A 14822-nucleotide genomic window follows, 5' to 3' on the forward strand; every position below is an offset into this window, starting at 1 on the left:
CCTACCTGAATCTAAAGGAAGAAATTCAAAAGGCAGGCGCTCGCTAGTTGCTCCATCGGATGGACGTCGTAGCTCGATGAACACCTTGACAGGCTTCTCGACCTCCAAAGATTTGTACCGGGGTGCTCTGAAGGATATCGCAACTTGTTTGTGGACGTGAGTAGGTTGGAAGTCTCCATAGCCCTCCCAAACGACAACTCCATTCTGTTCCTCAACGAAATGGACTTGAATATCATCTGTAAAGAATGAAATGGAAAAAAGTTCAACTAAATCAATGGCACACAGGACCTTATCTACATACTTAGGACAGGAGGATAGAAATTCAATGGGACTGCTCAAAAATTAACAATTTGGATAAGGTACAGTAAATATCAGAAATATGATTCTATAAAATTAACAGGGACATTAAGTCTCAAAAACCTCCAAAGTTCTTCAGGGTGTCCATGCAAAAATCAAAGAACTTCACTTTTCAACCCATTTTGTTGTTTTACTAAAAGTTACCATTGAAAAATTAAAAGAAGCTCTAACCATCACTGCTCGAACAATCTGGTATGTAGTAGTAACGGAAAAGTAGCAGCCTAGGTTTGTATCGCTTATTTTGCCACTGCACAACTGTGGACACCTCTGGAGCAACTTATTCTTGCCACAGCTGTAATTCACTGTTTGACCGCACTTTACATCCATACCTCATCATCATTAGTCGTTTTACTCACTGCTGAGCATCGTGACCTCATCCATACATAATCTTCATTAAAATTAGTATTATTGTTTTTATGTCCAACTAATTACTTTTACAATTTTCAAAGACCTCTGAGTACCAGAATTTTGTCCTACAGGAGTTCTTTAACATGCCGGTAAATCTAACAACACAAGGCTGACTATTTGACCACCTTCGAACACCACCTGACTGAACCGGGACCAACAACTTCAGCTCAGGCCAGCCCGGCAATCGCTGAACTGAAAGGTGCTTATTTGAACAAAATCTGAAGAACTGAAAACTGCACAGAGGAAAATAATAATTGGTGGTAGTGATTACGGTTTTAAGAGGAAGTACAACTAGTCAACAGCCCTCTTAACACCAATTAGAAGGGAAAAAGAAAGTGGTAAAACCCTTTAAATAATGAAGATATCAGCAAAAGAAAGTAAAGGGCCATGAAGGGCATGAAAATGAAAGAATGTGTAGGTCATCCAAACCAAATACCATCGGGGTCAAATAGGAACAAGAGTTGACCAAGGGACGTTGCACAGCATATGTGAAAGAGAGGCGACTGGAGACTCACCCAGAGCCCTGTGGTTGCCAACCGGTGCTCGAAGTTTAGTTGCATCCTACTAGAGGCAGAGGACACTGTGGATGCACAGCCAAAACCGGTTAGGACGTTTTTGTGGGGACCGAAAAAAATAACGTCATAAAGAGGGAATGTACTAAACGATTGAAAACAAATTCGCTGTTAAATTTAAGGTTAGGTTTGAACGTAAAAATAATTACGATAAAAAAGAAACAAGTGTTAACAACTGCAATTAATGTAATTGTATTGTTGTATTGTTTCTGGAATGCTGACGTTCAGTTAGGTAATGGAAATTCAATTCCAACTACCTATGCAGAGGTTATAGTACCAGATTTGTTATTGTCCTGATATTTTTATAAGATATAATGTATGTTTCTGACATGATTAAATAAATAAATAAATGGAATAAAGAAATAATACATTTTAAGAGCACCAACATAGTAAAACATCAAGGAAAAACTTCTTAGAAACGCGAACTATACACGTCGCTTACAATTATGTTCAGGGCCTGTACTACGACTGTCAGGTAAACAGCCAGATACGTAGGCTGCAGTTTTGCAAACTAGAAGGTAAATATTTTCTTGCGTACTACCAACGGATTTTAATCGCGGTATTGTAATGCGGAAGATGTAGTAACATTTTTATTGGGTTGGTAATAAGGTTACTGAAAATATAGTGAAATTTAGTGCGGTGGTATACGTGTTCCCTGGTGTTTTAGTTTGTTTAGCTCTATTCCTTTTGAAATTGTATTACTAGAACCCAATATCAGACTCTTATTAAGCTATAATGTGGAAGTTCAGGTCAAAAACAGAATTAGGACTGAAATCTACACATACGAAGAAATGTTAAAATTAACTATGTAACTAAACTGTTATAGAAAATAAAAAGACTGAAAATGTAACCTGGATGCAAAAGTTAAGATTCAGGTTATGTATCTTTTTTTGTCTAGTACTATTTACGAGGATGCGCGTTACGGCGAAAGTAAAGATTATATTCGTAATTAATGCCACTGATGCAGCGTAGGATCATTAATTTGATTATTAATTCAATTTCTTGCTTGCTCATTGAATAAGTGTCAGTTTCTTTCTTTTCAAAACAATGTGAGAATAGTTATTAGCAAGCATTTATCTCACCTTAGTGTAAATACTTAGTAGCAAGTTGTTATGAAGTCGAAGAAATATAACCTCCTTAACATCCTCACTTGACGGACGAATCGTCGAGAACGTCGTATACCTTTACCCCACATGTGCGTAGTGGATAGATTTGGAATAGAGCCCACGCTTTTGACACGTATTCTAATGATTAGGAAATGTGTACTCACCTCTAGTACCCTACCAACTAACATTTAGAAGGTAAAAAAAAAATGTTAAACTATTGGGACTCGAACCCACGAAGAACTGCATAGTAGCTAACGATGTTGCCCTAACAACCACAGCTAACCATGAAGCTTGATGTTGACTTGCTTGTGAAGCCATATAGTCAGTAGCAACAACTTGCTAGATTGGGAAATCTTTTAAGAATTCTGTGATAGTTGGACCAGAAGCATGCCATACTTTATAAATATATACATAGATTACATTATAACAACTTAAATTTCGTACATCATGCAGATGTAGATTTATCTTTATGTGTAGCCATTTTGATTCTTACAGTAACGTCCCCGATAGGAACAAAGTCCCAGATAAGAGCGTTAACTGCCTCTACAACTTCGGCATAGCTAACCTTGAGAATATTCTCCCAGATTGCACATAAACGAAAGTCGTAGTACGCGTTTTCAACCAAACTTCCAGATAAACGTGCCAACTGACACATAAATTTAAACCGAACTTTTATCTGGCTGTCGTAGTACAGGCCCTTAAAGTTGTCACAAGTAAGTCCAACATCTGGGCGAATTGGGAACATGCATCATTTTCAAAAATATTTTTTTTGAAATGTACACCAATGAAATAGTACGTAAACGTATTACATTGTGGTTTGTTGCCTTGTTTTCTACCATTAAAAAAATATTTAATAGTGCCTTTCCGCAAGGCGAGTGAAACGGCCTCTGACGTAGGCGGCGCGCTGTGACGTCACGATCCAGTACCGCATGGAGCTCTACCAGCCGTTGTGCATCAGCCGTTGCTAAAAGCCGATTGTTTATTATTCATGATCGCGAATAACTTCGAAATGACAGAAGAAAGGTTCAAAACAGCACAGTCAGACAATCTACCATGTATAGATGTCATCATTCTTGAAAAATGTGACTTTTGTGGCCGCAGAAATTCGCGGATAACAAGCAAGTTTGTAAGTGGCGTCTTTCATATACGTGCAATGTACTGTAACCCATAGTATTAGAATAACAACAAACCTGGATAGAAATAACATCACTTTCAAAATTTCCTTCTAGACTGATTCCCATATTAAAGAATAACATTACATTTTCGGGCTTTCAGCATTAGTAAAGTAAGAAATCGGATTTCAGCACTAACATAAACATATAGGTAGCATTATAGTACTAGTCCGCTTCTGTGGTGTAGTGGTTAATGTGTGCCACTCCCGGAGGCCCCGTTTCGATTCCCGGCTCTGCCATGAAAGTTGAAAACCAATAGTACGAGGGCTGGAACGGGGTCTACTCAGCCTCGGGAGGTCAACTGAGTAGAAGGGTTTCGAATCCCACCTCAGCCATTCTCGAAGTGGTTTTTCGTATTTTCCTACTTCTCCTCCAGGCACCTAAGGCCACGGCCGTTTCCTTCCCTCTTCCTTGTCTATCCCTTCCGATCCTCCCATCCTCCAACAAGGCCCCTGTTGAGCATAACAGGTAAGGCCGCCTGGGCGAGGTAATGGCCCTCCTCACCAGTTTCATCACCATACTCAAAGTCTCACGTTCCAGGACACTGCCCTTGAAGTGGTAGAGGTGAAATCCCTCGCTGAGTCCGAGAGAAAACCAACCCTGAAGGATAAACTGATTAAGAAAGAAAGAAAGAAAGAAAGAAGGAAAGAAAGAAAGATCATAGTACTGTAGGTCTATAACCTATCATTTCTGAAAAAATATATATTTATGGTTGGGGCAACTGGCCTACCCACTTCCGGGGCCCATGAAAGAGAATTAAATATCTTTGTGTAGGGAGAAAGTTAAACATGATAAAGATAAATATGACTTCATCTAGTTTTCACAAGTTGTGCTGAGTGGTTCAGACGGTTGAGGTGCTGGCCTTCTGACCCCAACTTGGCAGGTTCGATCCTGGTCCAGTCCGGTGGTAGTTGAAGGTGCTCAAATACGTCAGCCTCGTGTCGGTAGATTTACTCCTGCAGGACTAAATTCCTGCACATCGGCGTCTCCGAAAATCGTAGAAGTAGTTAGCGGGGCGTGAAGCCTTAAACATTAATTACATTTGGCTTTTAACAAGCTGAGCATATCAGGAAAGAAAAGTGTCCTGGTGACATTTTAGTCGCTCAATACAGGAATGTCTTTGGGTGCTGTGACTTTTACATATTTTTTTTTTTTTTTTTTTTTGCTGTTTGCTTTACGTCGCACCGTCACATATAGGTCTTATGGCGACGATGGGACAGGAAAGGCCTAGGAATGGGAACAAAGCGGCCGTGGCCTTAGGTACAGCCTCAGCATTTGCCTGGTGTGAAAATGGGAAACCACGGAAAACCATCTTCAGGGCTGCCAGCAGTGGGGTTCAAAACCTTCTATCTCCCGGATGCGAGCTCACAGCTGCGCGTTCCTAACCGCACGGCCAACTCGCGCGGTATTTTTACCCTTCGGTTTATTGACTTGGCTAGTATAACCTAAAACTTAGGCTAAGTTGGATAATATTTTAAACACCTACATCACTATTTTCACTTGTGTGCAATTATGGTATTTATTTCATTAATATTATGATAATTATTATAATTGAGCATTGTTAACTTATAAGACCCCAACAGACAAGCATTGGTTTTGTGTAGAGTTATACATTTGTTAAATTCACGTTGTTTCCTTTCATGATGTACACGCCTATTCTTTGTTACATTATAGAGTATTTAGATATAGCCTAAATTTCTTTACCAATAAAAATGAAATGTTGTATGGCTTTTAGTGCCGGGATATCCCAGGACGGGTTCGGCTCGCCAGGTGCAGGTCTTTCTGTTTGACACCCGTAGGCGACCTGCGCGTCGTGATGAGGATGAAATGATGATGAAGGCAACACATACACCCAGCCCCCGTGCCATTGGAATTAACCAATTAAGGTTAAAATCCCCGACCCGGCCTGGAATCGAACCCGGGACCCTCTGAACCGAAGGCCAGTACGCTGACCGTTCAGCCAACGAGTCGGACTATTTACCAATTAAGCTCTTCAATAAAGACATACATAACTGTCCCATGCCAAGATATATTGGTAGAATTAGAGCTGTCAAAATGGTTCATAACCCTTTTGATTTATTATCTTGACATGGATCACCCAAAACATAGGTTAGGTTTGGAGAATACTTTAATAATCAGCATTATTTAATGCACTGTTTATTACTTTCATATTCCAAGATGTAATTGAAGCATTTAAATAAAGCATCATACATTAAAATTTAAAGTTTTACCACTAGAACAGCTGACATGGAAAAGTGATTTGAAAATTCAAACAAATTCATCTTACGTTAAAATCTTCAAAATAATAAACTGTAGACTTTTCCGATATATCACCAGCATTTCTCCGGCTCGCCAAAATCCACTTCTCCCTAGTTTAAGCGTCTTTGGAACATTTATAAACAATTTGTTTGGTATGGTATGCGATGTGCTATTGCACATCGGAACTCTACACCATTTATAAGTTTTCTGCCTCACTGTCTGCGCAGGATTCATTTTAAGTCTAAAATATACCACTCAGATTATTATCCGATGTATAGACCTCGAATTTAACCATACTAGACACTAACGTAAAGTAGAAATACGCAAAGTGTATCCTGCTTCTCACAGCACACTATGTGTTATTTCGTCTGCTAATTCAGTCAACCTGTACGATGACGTCAGACCAATGAGATCGCGTACTAGCGTGACGTGACATTTTCGTAGATTTTTATCATATTTGGAGTTATTATTTGTACATTCTGATCACATTTTTGAATTCTGCATGAAATTTTGAATCAGATTAGCATATTTTTAATTAAAACCCCGGATCATGCATGTTCCCTATTGCACAAGTTTCATGTGGTTTAGCAATCACTTTCTCAATAACCTTTAATTTTTCATCATCTATAAACTGTTTAGCTTTCTTCTTCTCTATAACTGAATCTCCTGCAAACCTCTATGCATATGAGTACAGACAGTCTCTCTCAGTGCATTGGCACTGCCGGTGGCTCCAAGTAGCCTACGCTATGGCCTCCACGGTATGCACTAGCCATGCGTCTTGGTAAGTGTGCTATTTTCCAACTGATGAGCCCAACTTAGCACACTAGGGCAAAACGCTGGCAACCAGGAATAATTTAGCTGGAAAATTTATAATGTCCAATAACGGACCGACTATATTGGTATTATATAAGTACAGCACGTAGCCCTAATTTATGTACACTGTCACACAATTCACTTATGAACGTAAAATTAAGCACCAACATGTCAGCTGTATCTTCTTCTTAAGACGTCGTCTCCAAACGGAGGTAGACGATCCACACGGCCAGCTCTGATCTTAACGTTGCAGCCATACCATGTGAATTTATTGGAATGTCTCTCAGGATCTTTAATGCAGTATACGCAAGTAAAATAGGCCTAATTTATGAACGTTGTTACACACGTAAGTACAGTAGGCCTAATTTACGTACATTGTTACACAAGTCACTCATGCCTCTTTCAGATGGAACAGGAGTAAAACGCACCTGTGTGAATACGCGGGTGCACCCGCTTCTGCTGACTCTTACACATACAGCAGGCCATGTGGTGCATAATTCCCCATGCTTTCCAGAGGATCCTTTTCAACACTTTTCAGTGTGGGTAATAAATATGGACCATCATGGACTTTGTTTACCTTCTACTCTTAAGAAAACAAACTTGGTTAAAGCATGCTGTGTCTTTCACATTTCGTTAGAGAAAGAGAAGAGTTAAAATTTTGAGGAAAAGAAAAAAGCACACAAATACCGCATAATCTCGAATACCACCCGCCACTGAATAAGATCTGCAACCTTATTGTGAAAGAACAAAATTTTAAAAAAGTGAAGTCAAAATTATTTACAATCATCTTTACTAACACACATCAAATGATTAGAAAATACAAATAAAAGTAAACAAACATTTCCAGAACGATATCCAACGATGTTCATCATCATCATCAGTACCAACTTTGGAACTTTCATCATCACCTTCCCACAAAATGTTGTCATCGCTGCCGTCCATAGCATTAGAAATGCTACATTTCCTGAAGCTCTTCCGTATGAGGTCTGCAGGGATACAATTCCATGCCGTCAAAACCATCGAACACAGCAGTTGAACTTCCGGGCGCTGAATGCGACCAGTTGGTGTCAATGTGTGATTATCAGCCGCCATCCATTCTGTATAGAGCTGTTTCAAGGCTGCTTTAAATGGACGGTTCACGCAGATATCGAGCGGCTGTAGCATAGACGTCATCCTGCCCGGAATGACTGCTAGGTCGGTCTTCCCATTCTTGATATGTTTCTTCGCAAGTCTGTTGTGTGGCCGCGGTAACTGTTGAAAACAAGCAAGCTCTCTTGTCCCAATAATGCACCAGGGCGACGTTGCCAGACACACTTTACCCAGTCTTCCACAAGTGAACTGTCCATCCAGCCGGAGTTCCGAGATCTGACAATAACATCAGCGGGTAGATTTTTAGGAAGAGTCTTTCGCTTGAGAACAATGTACGGTGCCAATTTGGTTCCGTCGGCTAGAATACATAACATTACCGTACACCGTTGTTTTTCATTACCACCTGTTCTAATGGTAACGCTTATACCACCCTTAACATTCACAGTCCTGTCCACTGGCATTTCAAAGTAGACTGGCGTCTGATCTGCATTGCCAATTTGGGAAAGCAAATATGCATTTTCCTTCCGCAACCGAATTATGTGATGCTGAAATGACAACTTCTCATCGTAGGCACCAGGAAGACGCTGTGAAAGAGAGGTACGCCTTCATATGCTCAACGCATTTCTTTTATGAAAATTACAAACCCATCCTCGGCTTGCCTTAAACCCTTCCGTTGAAAGTTCCTCTGCGATCTCTAATGCCTTTAGCCGACACATTTCGGTTGACACACCATATCCCAATTCCTACCTTTCTGTCACACATTTATTAAGTTTTTTTTCAATTTCTGGAAACTGTACACTCAGTCCACGAAAAGCTCTACAATCACCACTACATGTTAATAGCATATTTTTCTCCTTTCTCCAATAACGAATATACGACTTGTCAATATCGTATTTCCTACCGGCAACACGATTTCCAATAATTTCGGCTTCCCAAACTACTTTCAGTTTCTCACTTGCAGTAAAAGATCGCAAACGCTTTGTGGAATTCATATTGATACTCCGAGAACGTGCGTGAGACTGACGCCAAGCATGGAAGTAGAGTACACTGAGAGTGGAGAGAGCATTGTTGCCAAGCGCGCCGGCGGTGATGCCCGATTTACGCGCATTCGGAAAGATAAATTTCCCCAAATTTTAAATAAGACCCGCACTCAATTTTGGAAGCGATATTTTCGAAAAAACCGTGCGGATTCAAATGAACTATTTTAAATAGTTATATTATACATTCAGTGCTGGTGGTACTCGAGATTATACGGTAACTTTTAAATTGAAAATAAATAAATGTCAAATGGGTGAGAGCGGGCCTAATTTTGTTTTATCGTCTAAATCCATTTCTACTTTCTTATAGGTACACTATCGGATTCTGACACAGGTCACAGTACTGATGTTGCGAGCTCGGTTGATCCACTGTGTATGATGACATACATAAAAACAGAACAAGTAACTGTGGGCGTGAGATCACGACTCGCCACGGACTGCCTGCTCAAGCGCGCACTATTACTCTCCGCCTCCGCATCATCTGAAAGACTATTTGAAAAATCAGTTCTTAGTTAAGGCCCAGGCGGACTGGCAGCTAAGCGCGGAAGTAGGTCGAACCTACACCTCTGAAAAAGGCCTCATGAACATAAAATTAAGCACCAACACGTCAGAAGCAAAGAGAATAAGACTGGCTTGGGACTGACAGTCCCTGCGGCTGTAGGCCGACACACGACCGTGCTCCGGGGCCGCGAAATTAAGTTCTCTACCAAATCCTTACCCAGACTAGTTGTCGCTGGCCTGTCGCAAAGAGAACAAGTGGCCTGTCGTGTGCATAATGAGGCCAGGAACTCTAATTTAAATTACTTATGGTGAGAGTTATGAGTGTACTAAAAGAGTGCTGTAAATGTGCTAACCAGGTTTCTTTAGCATGTGTTTAATAGGACACGTCCTGAGACTTCGGGATAATGGCATAATTACCAGGGAAACGCGCTAGAGAGGGACGTCTTAACCGGTTTCGACTGTACTCTACTGCCTTTACCCCCACGAGATAAAACAGTGCCTTCTACCAGCACTATTATCACTTCAAATGCACAGCAGAATATTGCTAAATTGCTGCTGTTAACCAGGTGAGTTGGTTTACTGTAAGCAATGTACATAGTACTCACCTTTGGTTACTTTTTCACACAGTAGGATAATTTCCTTTCCACCAGCAACACTTGAACTGCAGTCACTCAGTTTACAGATGGTTAAATCTGACATTGCCTCTGCAAGCAATAAGAACAGCAAATGAAAGTAAGCAGTACATAACTTATACATTCAAAAAAAAAAAAAAAAAAAAAAAAAAAAAATTAAATCAATAAAAGTGATGGTAATAAAAAGGTGTCCTACTTTTATCGTATATGGGATCCGAAACAACGGGCGGAAGCGGAAAGGAAAATTTCCCCTTCTCTGATCCTTCGAGGAATACTTGAAAGCACAGTCGTACGGCATTGAGGTCGATACTCGTCGGCTGACTGCGATGTGAGAAACCCGCTGCACACACAAATAAATCGTATTAATTATTGCTATTCCATAACACCTTCAAAAAGAATGGGGAAAGGAGGAGACAGCAAGAAACCACAGGGATATATGGTACAACAGCAGCATCTTTAATGTTTCTACACATTAAAAAAATAAAACAAACGCTATAATGCACAACCAAACCCTTCACTCACACTCGATTGCCGACGCCATCCTCATGAGTAACTTTCCACACGGTGCTGCCCTCTCGCAGCCAAATTTACACCTTAGATCCAAAAGTAGGGTACTGCTCACTTAATTTATGCATCATTTTCAAACCTGAGATAACTTCAATAATATGCAACAGTCAAGGCAAAAAAGTCAATTACCGGTACATGAGAAAGATAACAAAAATAAAAATAACAACACAGCAGAATTCCGCTAACTCGACAACTTGACCAGCACTATTTTAAATTAATCACTTGATTTTTGCTGGTCAAGCAGAACATTATCTTTGCAATAATGTGGTCTATTAATGGCCAGAGTGTAATATTGCAATTTCTGACATGGCTTTAAACAGGTTTTTTAATTACAGTACTCTATTATTGTAACTACAACACTGTATATATTTATGCATCTGAATATCCGGATGCTTTCATGTTCTGTTCAAAACTTTCTCATGATATTCTAATCTGAATCCCTTTCCCTTTCTGACACTAATTTATGGAACTGTCTAACAAAATTGGCAACAGCCTTTCAGAAGTTACTGGTGAAAGGTAGGTAGCTTCTGTCAATCAACATTCTCATACCCTTCCATTTCTGTTAGACATTAGCAGGCTCAACTTAAGACTGCTCCCTACTGTACATTGGTACAGTCCCTCAGTTTACATCCAGGCTTACAAGTGTTGTGTTTCATAGTCTGTGCAATTGAAAATGTCTTTTGTCAGAAATCACAAAGAAGAAATCGGGCAGCTTTCCTGATCTGCGTCCCATATACTAAAACCAAACTCCAATTGGATTCTTACCAGAGACTGTGAACTTTTAGATAGTGAAACAGTTGATCTAGTCAAGGAGAACAATAAAGATAAGGATGAAAATAAATCAGAAGACAAAGAGATAGAAGACAAAGGAGAAGTTAAAAAGATGACTCACAGTGAAGGACTACATGACGCGGAAGGAATGCACCGTTACAAGGAGGAGCAAAGTGCATCTGCAGCCGACATATTATTTCTCTGTTGCCACTGATGCTTTCACGGCCCGTACTTATAGACATGATACTCTATAGGCTTTTGGGCTTATGCTGTGTCAAGAAAATAAGGTGAAATTCTTTACGTTTCGCAGAGAATGTGCTCTGCGTCATCAGAAGAAATCTCAACTGTCCACGAGAAAGGCTTCTTAAACAAAATTCTTTTTAATATTTATATATCCACTTTGAATTGTTGAAATTAAGTCCTACACTGTATTCCTTAGACTTCAATTACATCGATTTCCACTCTTCGGTTGAAAAAATAAATGCCTACAAGACCTTGCCTAGCAACAACTATACATAACTGCATATCACAAAGTTCAATTTCATAATGATTTATCTTTCAAGTTTTCATCTTAGAACAAGTCCTTTATCTTGTTATTGGCCTTTAATACAACATCTTCATAAGTGAATGCAGCACAAGCAGATTATACAAGATCTGCTTATGAACTTCAAGTGGAATTGCTTTGACACGAAAGTGTTTATTATTCTACGTACTCTTTTTGACTGTGATCATTGAGTTATGTGTCTTTAGAACTTTATGATATAATTTTTGCTCTGACTTACTAATTGGCTCATGATGACACTTCAAATGTGTTGAAACCGGTCCCAAATGAACAGGTTGTAACTTCTATTTCGTTCAACTTAATAACAGAGTATTGAAAAGGTGGATCCTTCCTTCTATTTAATATTGTATACCATCATTTCTTTAATTATGTATGTAAGTGTACTCATTTTTTACAACTGTTATGTTGTATTTTTCTGAGTCCTGTATTCTGCTAGAGCTTTAATTAGATCAACAGGCAGTAAAATATTATGAGTTGTGAATAACCCACCAATTATTTCGTAAAACTAAACATTTAGGACGCTACAACCTCTTGGTCCACATTAGGTTGAGTTGAGGTTATTCTGTTGTTCCTTTTCATGATGTGAATTTCTACTGACTCCTTTACATCTAAAGATTTGTAATTATTTTTGATACACGAGTATAACCTCAATGATAACACACACCTAAAAGTCTCCACTCTTCTTACAGTAATTAAATCATACACTATACCAGTAAAGCACATTTCAAAATCCATTAAAAAATGATATACCATATTTACCCGAATAATCCCTGCCGTCGAATAATGCCCGGACCCTCATTTTAGAAAGACTCAATTTGAAAAAAAAAGAAAAAAAAATATTCCTTTCATCGGAAGAGTAACTTAGGCATAAACAAATATTTCGTATCAGTCCGCGAGGTTCATGTGGTCTTTAAGCAAATATCACTGCTATGAAATATATTTTCCATGAAAATGAGCAAGTACCATATTTCCCGGCATAATCGTCGCAACCATTTATTTTCAATACAAAAATCTGATTTTAAACATTTAATCGCATAATCGCCGCACGTCCAAATTTTTTTCACCAATCTGGTTAAAAGGTAAATGGAACTGCAATGTAAGTTGCACATGAATGCGCAATTTAAATACGTGTATGGTTTATGGGCAATTTGGCAACACAGTCACATTTGCGAGATGTTGCACAACGTATAAATAAATAATACCGGTATATGTACGACACATGGTTCACTGGCAGGCTATCGGTAGTTTGACAACGTGGTCGCGAGACAGTGTACAATTTATTCACCACCTACATATTATGAGTTCTCATTTGAAATACATAAGGCTGTAAGTTATCGCTTATCAGCAACTTAGCCAGGAAATACCGGTACCAACACACACTTGTCTTCTAGTAGACAAGAGGTCTGATAGAATTCTGCATTATTACAACCACCCGCCCCCCCAACGCAACAGTCGCGAAGGACCTTGGTCTAGCAAGCGACCGCTGCTCAGCCCGAAGGCCTGCAGATTACAAGGTGTTGTGTGGTCAGCACGATGAATCCTCACGGCCGTTATTCTTGGCTCTCTAGACCGGGGTCACCATCTCACTGTCAGATAGCTTCTCAATTGTAATCACGTAGGTTGAGTGGACCTCGAACCAGCCCTCAGATACAGGTAAAATTCCCTGACCCGGCCGTGAATTGAACCCAGGGTCTCCGTGTAAGAGGCAGGAAAGCTACCCCTACACCAGGGGGCCGGCTCCTGCGTTATTGCTAACAAAGTGAAATCCAAGACGATAACGCAGATTTCCACGGAATTATTCAGCTCACGGTCAGCCGAATTATTTACGATGTCTCAGTTGTCATCGCTAGACTCTTATCTTACTACTACGTCATAAGTGTCCGGGCATGGGATGAAAACTTTTACCCAAGCAGTCAAGATAATTATTATCCAATGGTATTAAAGTTTTATTTTATAAACTAGTCAGTAATGTAATGTAAAATCATCAATAACTGGGAAGAAATATAATCCTAATTACCGTATGTTTAAAAGAAATTGAAAAAATGAATGTTTGTTACTGACGTCTCGGAACACGGTCAACTACAGTAGATCTACACCGCACTAGCTAGAGCAATGTATGAAGACGTCTGCGCTCCAGTTTGCAAGCTTTACGCAAGCGCACTACTGTGTCGCAACCAACGAGCTCAACTGATAACAAATTGCTGCATGCTTCCTTGCTGCCTAACAGTATGGCTGCTCTGGAATGGACAGATCACAGATGCATTTATTTGTTTGTGACATATGATTACTGTAGACATGTGTGCATGAGAATTTAAGTTTTTAATTTGTGTTTGGGGTGTTTGTAGGAATAATTTGTTTTAATAGTGAACAATTACGGAAAGTCATTTATATTGCAAAACATTAACGTGTGAAGCATTTATAAGCGATTATGGGTAAATATAGAAACTATTCTGCGGCTTCAAGCTAAGCGTTCGTTGAACAGCACGGGAACAGAGCTGCAGGAAGAAAATGTTCAGTGAGTGAAAAGTTGGTGCGCGACTGGCGGAAATTAAAAAACAAGCTAAAAAGCACAAACCCTTCTAGACACGCGTTTAGAGGTCCTAAAACAGGGAAGTTTCTTATAATTGACGAAGAAGTGTTTATGTACATCAATGAAATACGTAGCAATAGCTGCATGTATCATATGAAATGTTACAAATTAAGGGACGGGAGGTAGCGCGCAAACACAACATAACTCAGTTTAAGGCGAGTCGTGGGTGGATTAAGGGGTTCATGCGACGACACAATCTGTCAGTGCGAAGGAGAACAACACTAAGCTAAAAGTAGCCTGCTGATTACATGGACAAGATTGTAAATTTTCACCGATTTGTCATACGTTTGCGCAAGGAAACTTCGTACTTGCTTTCTCAAATCGGTAATGCCGATCAGACTCCATTTTTTTTTTGATATGCCTCGCAACAGCACTATTGCGCTAAA

The 14822-nt window shown here is 39.6% G+C and overlaps 1 protein-coding gene across 2 annotated transcripts in view; it reads right to left on the reverse strand.

Moving 5' to 3' along the window:
- The window catches only part of LOC136880948 (proto-oncogene c-Rel), a 149795-nt gene that overhangs the window by 74781 nt on the left and 60192 nt on the right, over nucleotides 1-14822 (reverse strand). For both annotated transcript variants that reach the window (XM_067153486.2, XM_067153487.2), the window contains exons 5-7: nucleotides 10143-10286; nucleotides 9920-10018; nucleotides 6-236 (exon numbers count right to left, since the gene is read on the reverse strand). In XM_067153486.2, coding sequence (XP_067009587.1) covers nucleotides 6-236; nucleotides 9920-10018; nucleotides 10143-10286 — 474 coding nt within the window. The remainder of the gene's footprint in view (nucleotides 1-5; nucleotides 237-9919; nucleotides 10019-10142; nucleotides 10287-14822) is intronic.

Source organism: Anabrus simplex, chromosome 9 (genome assembly GCF_040414725.1).
Source record: "Anabrus simplex isolate iqAnaSimp1 chromosome 9, ASM4041472v1, whole genome shotgun sequence".
Taxonomy (NCBI): Eukaryota; Metazoa; Arthropoda; class Insecta; order Orthoptera; family Tettigoniidae; genus Anabrus; species Anabrus simplex.